This window comes from Electrona antarctica (assembly GCF_951216825.1).
Source record: "Electrona antarctica genome assembly, chromosome: 22".
Lineage (NCBI taxonomy): Eukaryota > Metazoa > Chordata > Actinopteri > Myctophiformes > Myctophidae > Electrona > Electrona antarctica.
Genome location: NC_136805.1, coordinates 18,355,454 through 18,370,425, shown reverse-complemented (window position 1 = coordinate 18,370,425; position 14,972 = coordinate 18,355,454). Strand labels below are relative to the sequence as shown.

The 14,972-nt window shown below is 44.1% G+C and overlaps 1 protein-coding gene across 4 annotated transcripts in view; it reads right to left on the bottom strand.

Moving 5' to 3' along the window:
• srcap (Snf2-related CREBBP activator protein) overlaps positions 1-11,697 on the bottom strand; it is a 44,452-nt gene extending 32,755 nt beyond the window's left edge. For 2 of the 4 annotated variants that reach the window (XM_079492848.1, XM_079492849.1), the window contains exons 1-6: positions 9,526-9,599; positions 5,911-9,056; positions 3,872-4,141; positions 1,772-1,957; positions 1,545-1,685; positions 501-693 (exon numbers count right to left, since the gene is read on the bottom strand). In XM_079492848.1, the coding sequence (XP_079348974.1) occupies positions 501-693; positions 1,545-1,685; positions 1,772-1,957; positions 3,872-4,141; positions 5,911-8,265 (3,145 nt within the window). In that variant the 5' untranslated portion in view covers positions 8,266-9,056; positions 9,526-9,599. Of the gene's footprint in view, positions 1-500; positions 694-1,544; positions 1,686-1,771; positions 1,958-3,871; positions 4,142-5,910; positions 9,057-9,525; positions 9,603-10,774; positions 10,840-11,502 lie in introns of those variants that run through there. The other 2 variants (XM_079492850.1, XM_079492851.1) reach the window with 2 other exon arrangements.
• Between the last annotated feature and the right edge of the window lie 3,275 nt (positions 11,698-14,972).

Below are 14,972 nucleotides of genomic sequence, written 5' to 3'. Positions count from 1 at the left end.
ATCTTTGATTAGAATTGGACGGATTGATTTAGATCAAGAGTTATTCACGTTTTAAGATTTTCGATCTCATCCACTAAAATCGCTCCCAGCCTGTGGAGCGATGCGCTCGGTTTTGATATCAATAAAGTTCAGTCCCTTTATTAATCTCCGTCCTGAGCGCCGAGCGTTACTATTTGATAGGACGAAGACCTCCGTTTATGCCGCTCAGGGTGTTAATGTCAGACCATGTAGTTATTACCACCAAGTAGATGCTTTGAGCGTCTTCCTCAGAGGAAGCGTGAGGAGACTCTCAAAACGCCATCTTGGTTATACATTAAATTGACTATAGAAGCATGTGTGCGGTGTGCGACCTCAAAACATGCACTTGGAGCAGCCTCTACTATTAGCTCCTACCTGTCCTACATCAATATGTAGGACAGGTACAATACATCCAACAGAGACAGGGAAGTCTATTTTTTTTAATCCTTAAGACAGTAATTATTGAAAGCCAAATGACTCACCATCCTCATCAACAGCAGATGGGACAGCTTTTGGGGGTGGCGAGGCCTCGGTTTCCGTGCCCGCTGCGGGTGCGAGGGACTGGCTGAGGAGGTCAGAGTATTTCTCTGACTGGCCTACGATGAAGTCCAGATGGAGATCCATAGCCTTCTTCCTTTTCTCCTCCAGCCTGGACTGTTGCTTGTACTGCACCACCTGTATGGAGGACAGAGGAAAGGTCAGCATCAACCCTAACCTCACCAACATCATCACATTAACGTTAACGGCTGAGCTCCACTGGAGTCATCCGGTATTGCGTTGTCAAAGTCGTACGATTAGTCACACACGTTACCGCAGTGAAATTTGTTCTCCGCATTTGACCCATCTCTTGGAGCCGTGAGCCGCAGCGTGCGCAGAGCTCGGGAATCATTAGTTGATTTGACCCCCAATCCAAGCCATTGATGCCGAGTGCCAAGCAGGGAGGCATTGGATCCCATTTTTACAGTCTTTGTGTCGTTGTGTCAGGGAACATTCCGTTCGTTTTGTTTTTTAAGATATGTTTTGGCTTTTTATTGCCTTTTATTGACGACAGGAAATTCTGGCCCCTACTGGTTGTTCATAGGGATGGTATTGAAACCCATAGTAGGCCTAATGTAAACAACAAGCAACAACCTACTTTTCATTTAAACAAGCTGTCCTCTGAGCTGAAAAAATAACATTTTCTGGTCCTGCCAGAATAAAGTCTGTTTCATGTCCAATCCTACGAAGCCGGAATGTTGCGTTCTTACACACAGCCCCTTTGCTTAAAGTCTGGAAAACGTCCATAATACAGTGAAAGTGACTATAGTGAGTTGTGTTTGTTGGATGTGTATATATTTCTTGTTTTTGCGGAACAGCAGTAAATCTAAAACTAGTTCATACATTTACAAATCTGATCAGTCTATGAGGTACATACAGTATACAACTATTTCTGACCTACTTTTGAGGTCCGCCGTTTTGTTTCCCCGTGAAAATGCCTTAACATTTTTATAAATGCATACGATTCATTTTGAGAGGTTGTTTTGTACCTTCTCAACACTGCTCCAGAAAGCGCGCACTTCCTTCGCGATGGAAGAAGCAACTTTCCTGATTTTAGCGTGTTCATCCCTCTTAGCTTTTTCTTCCCGCTGTCTGAGGTCTTCGTGGTGTCTCATCACCATCCGCACCACCTATAAACACACAACAGATATTATTTACTGTGGGCGTTGTGGGCGAATGTCCTAAACACAAATCGGTTGCAAGTTCTTTGTTGTACCTTTCTGGCCACCCCTCTTTTCCAGCGCCTCTCCTGGGCAAAGTCAGCCGACAGCCATTGCATCTCCTCACAGAGGTAGTCCCAATGAACTTTGGGTCGAACTGGCTCCGTCAGCCGGGTCAGGCGCTTCATGGACCAGAAGCCTTCTCTCCTCAACGACTGGGTACGGTGTTCAATGTCTGCTTCCTGTCACAGAAAAATGGGGGAAATGTAGATGCGTCTCACTCTTTCATAATCTGTGGATAGCCAATCTGTTGCAAGCTGTCCAGTCTGTCCAGCGTATGTGATCTACAACATGCCAATTTGACCCTGCAACTATTGCCTCGCATTTGATTATCTGTAGCTATAATGCATTTTCCAACAAATCTCTTAGTTACACCAACATTGTTGTGGCGAAATATTGTCATTGTGTAAGTTTGCAAACATCACTACATCTGTCTATTCCACGCAGCTCCTACAGTAGCGCACACTCAAACAGAGAGATGGAGAGATAAAGAGAGAGAAATCACACACATACTAGGGATGTGAACGACTCAGTATTTTGCGTATCGACGTGTCGGGGCATTTATTGGTGTCATTTGGGGGAAAAAAACGTATTTAATTTTTTTGCTGCGCAGTTGAGGAGAGCACAAACTAAATGCACTAAATAATAATAGTAACAACACGTTCAACAATATGTAGCTATATGGCCCGGAAATAAACTTTTATAACATCTTACGGAGCGTTCCAGTTACGGAGCGTTACGAACACATAAATGCTTGCCCCAAAACACGGTCGCTGTGGATCAAATCCGGTGACTTGAGTCACCATCAGGTAGTGGTACTCCTAAGCGTAACCTCAGTAAGGCGAGTGTGATTTGGGGGCGATCGTTCCGGTTACCTCAGCGTACAGTCACTCTCTCGTCGCGCTCTCATTGCTTGAGTGCTAATAGTAAGCTTAATATCTTCAGCGATCATCTCTTGGCTGTCAGATCAGTAATCTTTTCAGCCCGCCGGTCATCACAATGGCGAGGTTTCACAGTGAACACTGCCATTTTGATTTGCTTGGGTGACGGCTTTGGTATCTCGCTTTAATGTGATTTGACATCAATGATGTTGACGAGTGCAGGGGCGAATACTCCGAATAGTTCTTATAACTGTAGGGGATAAAGGGGGGCCCGCCCCCCTTTATCGTCAATCTTGACACAATCATCCCACACCGCACTCCTATGTGAAGCTTAGCTGACATTTCCAAGCAGGCTTTCAAGCATGGCCAAGCAGGACATAAACATAACTAGTCAGCACGCACACAACCAGACCGGACATGCACTAGTGCAGCACACACCATTCCTCTGGAATTTGGAAAACATAAACACAGTTTATAACAAGCCATTACAAATATATAATAAAATAACATCCGTGTGAAGTGAGGGATGCTCTTATCTTATCATACATCATAATGACGTAAAATAGACACTATGCCTATTTGCTCACTATGACGTAAAATTGTCCATTCATTGTCAATGAGAATTTAATGTTTGTGCAGGACAAAGTTTATGACAGTACACTAAAAGCTGGATATAGGAGCCCATCAAAAATAGATTAGATTTAGAATAGAGACAAGCGCGAGTCAAACTTTGAGTTTTTATCTCTAAAACATACCAACATACAAGACCCCATGCACCTATGATGCATGCATGTGAACACGCGCAAAGAGACATGAGAAAGCTGAATAACTTACTAAAGGTGACAACATACTCTGTGCACTTATGTGTGCACACACACAAAGCGCCTACACTGACAGACGCACACACTGATGCACGCCAAGACAGACAGAAAGATGGAGAGATGAAGAGAGACAGAACACGCATACTAAACGTGACACCCCTATGCACTTATGCGTATGCACACGCACTGGAAGACAGACAGGGAGAGCAGTTTGACATTACTGTGTCAGACAGTGTAAGTATTATTTTTAGGGCATGCCTCCTGGCGCAGATTTGCTCTCCACTGAGGGTAACTTCTAGTCGGAATTTTACACTTTGAGCACCATCTCTGTGTCCCCGTCATTTTCCGAAAAAGAAAAATGGGAGTAATTTGAGTTGTCTTAAAACCCACTCACGTGTTTAGCCAGCTCTGCCATATCGGTGTGTCTCTCCCCGCGGGGTCGTTGGGGAGTCGACTGGTCTATCGGGGAGGAGGATGATGACAAACTTCCACCCATTCCCATGTTGTAGGGGGAGAGGAACTTTCCATGTGGGCCTCGGAGAGGGGAGGCCTTCTGCGAGGCGGACCAGTCAGCGGCGGATGATGGGTAGGGGGAAGGAGACGAGGTGGCCGGCGAGACAGGAGACGAACTCACCGTGACCCTGTCTGCTATCCACTGTCGTACCTGAAGGCAAAGGGAGAAGAACCAAGAGGAAATTGTACATGTACTGTAAACAAACATGTGTAGTTGTACTATTGTGATATACCATAATGTGACTGTGATGAGATTTTTTTAGGGTTTTTGGGTGGGCGGACATGCATGGTTAGAGGAAAGCCAAATGGGAAAAGCAGTAGCCGGATCATGCTGCAGCGCAACATCATTCTGACATCTATCAACCTCCTTGCTGTCTAGCTGTTCAAAACTGCCATGGCATGCAGAGCCTCAATCCTTATCAGATGTCATACAGACAGAGTCAGACAGTAAGTCATTGCCCCACGCGTCATACAGAGTGAGAGTGCCAAATTAAGATGCGTCCATGAATATTAGCCTATCTGGGTGTCTCGCAGCCACCACTTACCTTTAGCAACAGTGCCTTTCTGTCTGTGCTGTCCTTTCCATGCTGGAAAACACATATGGCTTAGCATGCGGCCAATTTAAATAAAAAATAAGTAACACTAAATAATAATAAAGAAAGACACTTATTATCTGTGGTACTACAGTACATGCAAAAATAAAAAGTACCATTGTTTTCTCATGCCCCCCCATGTAAAACGTCTTTGGGTACTCGAGATATTATTATTATCATATGGAAATATTCCTGGGAAAATTACACCATATATTAAATGAGAAAAACATGTGTCAAGCAAGCCTAATGTTTTGCTTTATTGTTTTGAACCAAAAATAACTAAATTAATCATTTTCACTTTCTAGTTTCTAAATAAAATATTTTTCAAAATAATTCCTGAGAACTGCATCAAGGGAAAGCTATCTGTCACACAGCCAGGATCGGTATATTATATGCCAGAAACTATAAACAAGTGGCAAATAACTGTACATGACATGTACATTTGTTAGCATCATCACCTCCACTGCTTCATCTGATGCATCCGATAAAATAGCTGCTTTTGCTTTATAGGCATCTGCAGGAGATGACCTGTTAAGGTGTGTGTAACACCTGATGGCTTTTGATTTGACTGTTTAAGTCAAATTATTGTGTATCCTCTGGTCAACTTTATATTATCTGATGATGATGCTTTACTTTTAAAATCCCTAAATGGCCTGGCTCCCCCATATATGGCCGAACTTATACATCGACACAACCCACCTAGAGCTCTGAGGTCTGCTGACCAGTCACTATTGACAATGCCAACAGACCTAACCCAGAAAACAAGAGGCGACCGTGTTTTTGCGGTCCCAGAGTTATGGAATAACCTTTCCCCCACACATTAGAACTGCCCAATCCATAGAGATTTTTAAGTCCCTTCTCAAAACCCACCTTTTCTCTCTCACCTTTAATGTTGTCTGATCTAGATAGTTACGCATTTGTTTTTTCATTCTAATGTTTATGTATTCTTCTGCTATTCTAGTACTTTCTCAATGTAATTATTTTATCATGTTGTTATACTATGTTGTTATACTATGTGTTTATACTCTGTCTACTGTGAAGCACTTTGGTCAATTTTGGTTGTGTAAATGTGCTATATAAATAAAGGTTGATTGATTGAGTTGACATACATTCTCAAACTCATACCAGTATTAGCAATGGTAATGAAAACAACAAAACGATCAAATGTGTTCTTGCCTGTTACCCACCATATGCAATCTCCAAATTGGAATCAAAGCCTGCCCACATCTTCTATATCTCTCCTATTCTGTAGCCATCTCAGCGTTGTTACACTCTTGACTAAATAAAAACAGTGGATTGACCATGTTAAATCAAGGGCTTGGAATACCTTCTCCTCTGGGCTGGGGGTGACCATGCCGGATTCGTTTGTGTCATCATGTTTAGCCTCTTCATCGCTGGCCTCGTCTGAACTGCTGTCGGTCCCTGGGTCAGCCTCCCTGTGCTCCGCTACTCCTGGTGACCTGCCCTGCTCCATCTCCTCACTCTCCTCCTCCTCCTCTTCCTCCTCCTCCTCATGCTGACAGAGGAATGTGTCTGTTACTTCTACTGATGGAGCGGGCACATCAGAGGACTGTGTGCTGCTAGCTTTAGGGGTGACAATTAAGGCCTCTTTGTCAGATTCTGTTTGTGAAGGTGTGGGGGGATCTGGTACAGCCTGAGGGGGCAGGGATGGGGTGTTCGTAGTAGTAGCAATACTAGGCTGCAGTGCCTTGGTCGGAGGAGTGGGTACAGTAGTTGTACTGACAGAACTCTGCAGCCGATCTTTCTGGCTGCCAGCCGCTACAGACTCGGCAGCTGAGACAGTTTGGTGAAGGCACTCGACGGTCACCATGTCAGAGTCAGAGCTATGGGCATTGGTCAGCGTGACGGCCACATTCTGCTGCTTGCACACCTGTGTCAAAAGAGCGGGTGGCGTTTTGAGAAGAGGAGAGCATCCTGGTTTGAGAAGGAGGTACTTTGGATTTATACCACCAGAGGAAGGAGTGGTCTCTCTGATCAAAGCAACATTCTGAATATTCTGTGATAGAGTCTCTGTCAAAGTAGGGTTTTCTTTGGTCCCTACGGATGAAGAAACACGGGGCTCAGGCTTTGTGGCACTAACAACAGGGACATTTAGAATTCGCTGCTGCCCTGCCTGGAAAGCAGGTAGAGAAACAGGAAGGGACGAGTCCGCCACCGTCTCCTCCTGTGCGACTACTTCCATTGTGGGAACGAGAGATGACACATCAACGTTTACTTCCGCTTCCTGTTTCTCAGGCAACATTTGAATCGCAGCAGCAACACTGTGCATTGCCTGATCTGAGAGCGCTATATTTGACTGCAAACCAGGTGCCACCATTTGAGCACTGGTGTCAGTCTCTTGGTCAGAGGGTGAATTCGATGCAAGGACAGTAGCAGTTTGAACTACACAAACCTGTCCTGAGTCTGTCACTGTCACATCAACTTGGTTAGTGTCTAATACTAAGTGCTGTGCTACAGTGACTACCGTTTGTGTGGACAGGCTGTGGGAAACATTAGGAGAAACCTCCGTTTCAATTGTGTCACCGGATGATGGGAAGGATTGTTGGGAAATTATGATGCTACCACCATCTGTAATTGCATGAAGGGAAGATTCAATGTGGGAGTCCAATTCATCTTTGTCCACGTACTCCTCTGAGTGGTCCAGCAGCGCGTTGAATAGGTTCACTTCATAGCCCGGGGAGTGAGGCATCTGTGTGCCACTACCAACGCAGATGGTTTCTTCTGCCACCTCCTCTACCAAATGGCAAATCTCATACACCTCCATGGGTTGGGAGTCTATCTCGATGTGCGACTGAAGGTTTTCGTCGTACATCTTTGGTTCGTCATTAGAAAGCTCGGAGCTCAGCTCATCGACAACAGCCGCCTCACACACACTGCCGTCCTCTCGCTGTACAAGATAACTTTGATTCACATGCACTTCAGACCATTCCCCGGCAATGTGAGCCTCCTCACTGACGAACACAATACCTGGTGTTCCGGCCGAATGTACAAGCTCAGAGATCAGTGGGGTCTCAATAGTGTGGACGTGGTCAGGGGGATTACATGTTTCAGCCTCAACAAACTGTACCACCTGCCTTGAGCCTTCTAGTTCTGCCTCAAAGTGGGAGGGAGCACAAAGTGTTTCCATGGGGCTCTCCTGTTGGAAAGAGTCGACCAAAGAAGTGGCCGCTGTGGCCCGTTCCTCTGCATCATTCCACACTGATTGTGGAGTCTTCTCTATGTTTTCGCTCACACCCTTGTCAGCTGAGCTGCTGGAGTTGGAGCTTCCATTGTGGGAGGAGATGTAGACTCCAGAACTGGTGTCTGGTAGTTTCTGAGTCTCAAATGGTTCAGCTGTTGAGAGTTGCGCTTCTATGTGAGAGGTGTCAATGAGCTCTTTAATGTGCCCATGTCTCTCATTTGACACTGAAGGATCTTGAAGTAGATTCTCTCCCACATTTGTGGTGCTTTCTCCCAGCATCTCTTCGTCATCATTCGAGAGCCGTTTGATAAGTCCGAGTTGTGTCGAGAGGTCAGTTTGTTTGCTAGGACTATTGTCTGACAGGGATAGTGGGAGTGAAGCCTCTTCCAAATTTTGGTGCAATTGCTCTTTAGCGTTAGACAGGGGTATATGGCTGCCCTGATTGGCCTGAGCAAGAGGAGCCGTCCGGTATTGCTCCATGCCACTATCTTCTGTGTCTTTGACTGTACTATCTGCACTAGGACAGGGGACAAGGGGAGGTGGTGTGGTGGAGCAGGATTGAAAGTGGGGCTGTGGGAGGATATTTCCGACTGTGTGCTCTCCTCCTTCAAGTTCCTGGTTTGCTCTAGTCTCTTGTTTATATTCCAATGTATGTCTGTCTGAAAGGGACTGTCCCTCCTCCACACCTGAGGATGTGACAACCACCAATCCACCAGCCACTTCTGGTGCCTGAGCCTGATCTTGGACACAGTCAGTCTGCTTTGTCTGGCTTCTTCCTTTATCCGTTTGCGACCCGTAATGCAAATCTCGCCCTGTGCGGTCGGAGGAGAGAGATGGTCCCCTTTGTGTCTCAGCAGAGAGACTGCAGTCCTTGACGAGGGACGATGGCAGCGGTCCTCCACTTCGAACACCTTCGGCAGTAATCTTGACCGTGGGTCCCTCTTCCAGGGGGCGAACCTTAGTGTCGCTATTGTTCGAGAGAATCTCTGGTGAGGCAGTTGGAGGGGACTTTGTTGCACCAGCAAGGGCCGAGCTGGCACTGTCACTCTCCTGCAGCGGCACGGTGGATGTGTTGGCGAGCCGTGGGAGTCGTGGGACCAGGAGGGAGGCAGCTGCGACCGGCTGCGGAGCATGCTGAGGTGACAACCCAGCCACATTCTGTGCAGCCTGGGGGTCACCACCCAGCACATCCACAGCCGGAGGGGCGCACTGCTGCACCGCCTCCCCCCCAGAGCTTCCTCCCCCTGTGCTGCCCCGGCTACACACTGCACCTGGATGGGGTGATACAGGATGTTACTAAGAGGTTGGGATCATTTAAAGTAGGCAACTTGTTCTAAGTTAACAAGGGACAGATGGCGGATAGAAAAAAAAAACACTTAAGAGAGAATGCATAAAAGCTCTGTTGTATTTTCCGTTAAGACACGGCAGTATCTTGACGCTAAAATCTGCCATGCTATGTATTAAAGAGTGCAAATAAAACAAACTTATAGGCTACTTATAGGAGTTACTAATATTTAAATTAAGTATAAAAAATTTAGACCATTAATAAAGCAGTAAAACTTTGGACAACTTTACACACTCAACTGTCAGGGGCTACAGTAACAACTTCAGGCAACCCTGAGGCAGCAGGCAAACCATGAATTAAATATCACAAGCTGCACTGAATCCACCAGTTGACTATGACTGGTGGATCAGTACATTTTGGATGTGTCATCTTTTCAGAGAAAAATGACTTCTCACCTGTCTGTGGTGTGAGACACAGATCTTCTGTGCTTTCTACTTCCAGGATGCTGAGATTAGGGTCCTTTCCACATATTCTGTGAAACAGAGACACTACGGTTGGTGACACAATTCATGAAAACAAATGAGCTACAGTACAACTCTGCACAATTCGTTGAACCTGGACTCTAGTTGGGTAGCACCAATGAATGGTTTCATTGTTTAGGCAGAATTATTTGACTGTATTACTTGTGTAAGTTGTGTTGGGTAAATTCACGTAGTAAAGCCATATCGGCTCAAATGCGTGTCTGATAAGTATTAGTAAACAAAAATATTAGCTACTGTGCGTGGGACGGTACAGTATGTATCCTGTCACGTCACGCGAGTTGCATAGTGTCCAGGTGGCTAGCATGTTAGCTGGCTAATGCTAGCATTATGATTCTTTGTATCAAATGAGGTGAGCTCGTAATTGTATTTTGCTCCACTTGAACGACCAGGCAACTAACCTTTTTAATCGTATGTGAGGCAGACGCACAGTTTTCTGCACTACACTCTCCATGACTTTAGAATTCTGCAGCACGCTCTTTAAAGCTAAGAGCCGGCGATACACCCAAATTGGTTACCTATCTGGATTTGTAACGCCAGAGGTCACTATTATGATAAATCGATACTGCTGCACAAGTGTGTATAGATGACAGTGCACCTTACGGTGTTTGGTAGGCGTCTGGGTTTGTTCTTTGTATGCTACAGGGAACGTGACCTAATAACCAATATCGAAAGCGGTTTATAAAGCGTTCGCTCCTTTGCTCTATATTGTTCCGTCGGCAGCGACATCTGGCGTCACAGAAATCGATAGTCAACAGATTTGGGCGTTACACCCGGCGACCAACAAGCGCGGGGCCCCCGGCCCCCAACCCATTCATTTCATTGCCTCATCAATGGAAATATTAGCCACCGGTGGCTACTATTAGCCACATGATGTTGTGAATTACACCGAGAAGCTGAATGGCGTTTTTATTTTGGTTGGTAGCGACGCATTGGCGGCTTTACAAACCCGCGACCGCCTTTCTATTCTCGTCTCGATGTGACAATGACACCAGGAGCAGAGTCCTGTTCCCTTTGAACAGTTAGAGACGTGGTTAAACGTTCAACACTGGCACTGCTGGTTTATGGTAGTTGAGTTGGCTAGCCCTTTAGCTAACGTTAGCTGGTAGCTCGCTGCCGCCTGGTAGATGGTGCAAGTACAACTGAATGATTTGCTTTTGCTAACCCAGCGAGCTCCAACAGTCACTTTGGTCTGTGGTGGGTGCATTGGTTGGGTGCGCAGGCGCCCCCATCCATCCATCCCACCCGCAGTTATGTAATGTAATGCTCAGAATGCTAGCGAGTCCAACACACTGAACAAGTTACTTCGCACACTGGGGCCAAAAACGTCCCCGAAAGTCGCATTGCATTTATTATAACCCGCTTCAACATGCACGGCTGATGGGAACAATTGCCCGTGACGTCACAGCGCGGGGTCAACTCACTAAGCTACAATAAATACAAAATAAAAAAGCCATGACATTGTGTTACACTTTAACAGTCAGTGTTATCTGTGAAACATTAAAGTGTAAAAAAATATATATATTATTTTTTTAATGTTACAAAGTTCCATGTGAATGTTTGCAATGACTATAAAGGGCCACTTAGGGGGGTTTAGGGAACCCCACAGGTGCCTCTTTAGCAGTGACTTGAAGGTAAGATTGTTCAGGGGTATGTTAACTTCTCACCTCTCAAATCAAAAGTGTTTTATGTGTTCGTGTTGCAATTTGATGTCTCGTGGAGCGACACTTAACTATGCATACATTTACGAGTTGTCTGTTGCAAAAAACGAAGGGCAATGATGGAGTGTTATTCTGGACCTATTCAGTATTAGCCCCCCTAGCGCCCCCCCCTAATACTTCCTCCACAACCCCCCCTCCCCTCTCAAGGCCGCCATCTTAAGTTCCCACCTACCTGAAATTTCCGAGCGATTTTCTTTTACTAAATTCTTGTTGAAGGAGTCGTCATCCGCATAAAATCGAACTCAATCCGGGGTGCTAACAATCCAAACCGTCTCTCGGTACCCAACGAGGTACATGTAGGTCCGTGGGAAGAAGTTAAAATACGGTCCGGGAGAGAGTGGTTTCGGCGCAGAATGTAGCGGTTGCGGGGAGGAGACTTTACGCAGCGAAATGGTGGAGGACCGCTGCTGACAAAGTGCACAAGAATGTGGGATCTCGCGAGAGTTGAGTCCGGCGCGCCGCTTGAAACATTTTAGGATAATATTTTTTTGCAATTTTCTGTAATTCAAGCAACTGTCCGATTATGAAATTAATTCCGCGAGTCAATGGTTATTTTACAGCTATTTTTGATTGCGTGGCAAAGGGTTTTCTTCTTTCATGGACAGAACGAACTCCCGCTGTTAAGACAAATAATGGGTTTATAATAATAATAATAGCCTGCTGCTGGCTGCAGTGCTCCCTATTGTTTGTATTGTATTTCCCTATTGCTCACTGACTAGCTTGCCTAGTCATTCATTCATTGTTGTTATAATGGGCATCTGGAGTAGAACATGTTTAAAAGTAGTTAGGAATTTAATTAACATAGTAATCTGTATTTGTGCTTCACAATCCAGGAAGAAAAATAACTCTGCAGCTGACATAAAATATAATGAATAGAAGATTCCATTCCAGCTACAAGCATTTAACGATTAATTGTAAACCAACAGATGTTTGAGGAGGACATGAAATGTTGCTAAATAAAGTAGGGTAAAAGATCTTACACAAATTATACTATAGGCCTATAGGCTACTCTAATTCCCCCCGCCCCCTTTCCCCCATACTGTAGTGTAAGCCTACATGTTTTTCCTTTTTTTGTTTTCAACTTTATATGATGATTTCCTGTTTTTCATAGAAGTGTATATTTGTATTTCTGATTAATTGAAAATGGAGGAGCCTCATCTCTCTCTCTCTCTTTACTTTATTGAGTCAATCACATAAATACATTTGTTTCTCACATGTTTCATGTCACTGTTGTTAGCTGACTTTGACCCATTTCTCTCTCTCTCGCTCTCTCTCTCTCTCTCTCTCTCTCACACACACACACACACACACACACACACACACACACACACACACACACACACACACACACACACACACACACACACACACACACACACACACAAACACAATAAGAAGAAAGGCAGATTACTAAATTACCTATTTGGACAGGCAAAATTGGCGACCTACGGTATTTAAGTAGGAAAGAAAAAATGGATGGAGGATAGAGGTGTGATTGTCTAGCAAATTTTATGAAACAATTGATGAATTGGAGGTTTTTAAGGGTGTTTGGGATTATGAAGTCCTTTTTGTAAATTAATTGCTCTAAAAAAATAAAAAGGGGGGTATGGTCCTATTGTAGTTTGTAACTGATTTTGTAACTGAGAATAAAAAAGTTGTTAAAAGTAAAAAGAAAAGTCTCTCTCACACACACACACACACACACACACACACACACACACACATCTATGTATATGTAGATGAGGAGAGTAAGTAGGCTATGTGTATTCCTGCACCATCTGCATTGAGTGATTTCATATAGAGGGTATGCGCATGCATAAAGTGATTGGCAAATCCAGTGGCAAAGTTACAGGCAAAGTGAGTTTAACATTGTTTAATGTCGTTTAATGCAATTAGATATGACTTTTCTGTTTAGATGCATGGGCTGCATACCCTCTATACAAATACATTTATTGGAGATTGTGCATACATTTTCTTTGTATTGTATTATTCCACTTTTTGCTTGGTCATTGTTTTCTCATGCCAATAAAGAATTGAATTGAAGAGAGAGACAGGACGGTCAGGGGGGGATAATAAAGGACACTGTTTATAGATGAGATATTTTATGGAAGAGAAAGGACATCCTGCTTGCAGCCTTTAACCACTGCAATGGAAAGAAGTCCCCTGGAATGTTTTGTGTTATCCTTTTAGCCTATATGTCTGACCCACCATGTGCTGCAGCTTTTACATTTCTTTCTAATAAAGAATTCAATCAATCAAAAAACATCATTTGACTGGGTACGCAAGGACAAGGTTGTACTTGGTCCCTCTCCAGGATTGTCAAACTCAGGGGGTGGTGTGGGCCACAATGGTCAAAAGGTCACTTGATGTGGGCCAGAACCAGTTGCGGATGTGCGCTCACACGCTGTCTCAGTCACTGCTATAACTACAGTCACTGCTATAACTATACTGTGTGTGTGTGTGTGTGTGTGTGTGTTTATATATAAAATGAAGAATACTATAGCTACTTTAAGCTTAGGAGCCCCATAATATATTCCTTGACAAGCTTGTCAAGGGGTAAAGGAGCTGTCCCCTCCTTTACCCTCTCCACATTAGTGGTTTTCAAAGTGGCGTCCGAGCACCCCGAGGGGTCCTTGAAATGGTTCAAGGGGGTCCCCAGCACATTTTAACTCCTTTATCCATATTTTATATGTTGGCTATTCAAAAAAATAGCAGATATACAAGCTCACATCGCGTCACTTTGTGCCATGCTTGTTTTTTTGTTCTTGATTCTTGAAAAATCTTCAAAATCTTGAATAATTTAGATTTTTTAAAATGTTCTCTTCTAGGGGTCCCTGGCACAAACATTTTCAGATGGGGGCCCGCGGCCAAATATTTCACAATGTGGGTGTCCTTGAAACTATAGTGATGCACGATATAATCAGTAGAGTATTGCCAATATCGGCCATAAAAATGCCATATCGGTATCGGATCGGTCTGAAAATAATAATAATGTGACCGGCAATGGCTTTGTATACTCACAGAGCAGCCTGTCTCTTTAAGAGCGTCAACTGTTAGTGGGGAGGGGACTTACCATCTACTTCACCAGCAAAACAATAATTCACATTCAATAATAATAATGTAATAGGCATAGGCCTATTACATCATTGTCACATCATCATGTGAATTCTCTAGAGATTTGCAATTAATTAGGGAAATCTAGTGATTTGCAATTAATGGTTCATCACATCGGTATCGGCCAATATTGGCCTGAAAATGCAATAACGGTATTAAATCGATCGAATCATATATCGGATTTACCAGATATTTTATTTTATAATTATGTTGAAACTTTAAAATAAAAGCCTGAGAAAACATTTTGTGATGATGAAGGCTGCAAGTTGGAAAATTAAATAAAAATACTACATTCAAGCGGTTTATGTTGGGATATGGGCCAACATTTCAATAACAGTACATCCCTAGTTTTGGAATAGAGGCATTGGTTTGTTTATAAGCCATTTTACAGAATGAGATCATATCGACATCGGTTATAACAGCAATTAATTATATCGATATGACCCTGAAAATAACCACTTCTCTACACACTGTAGTGGGGACTGCGGAGAGGAGGGGACATTAAGGACATCCCTAAACTTCTTTAAA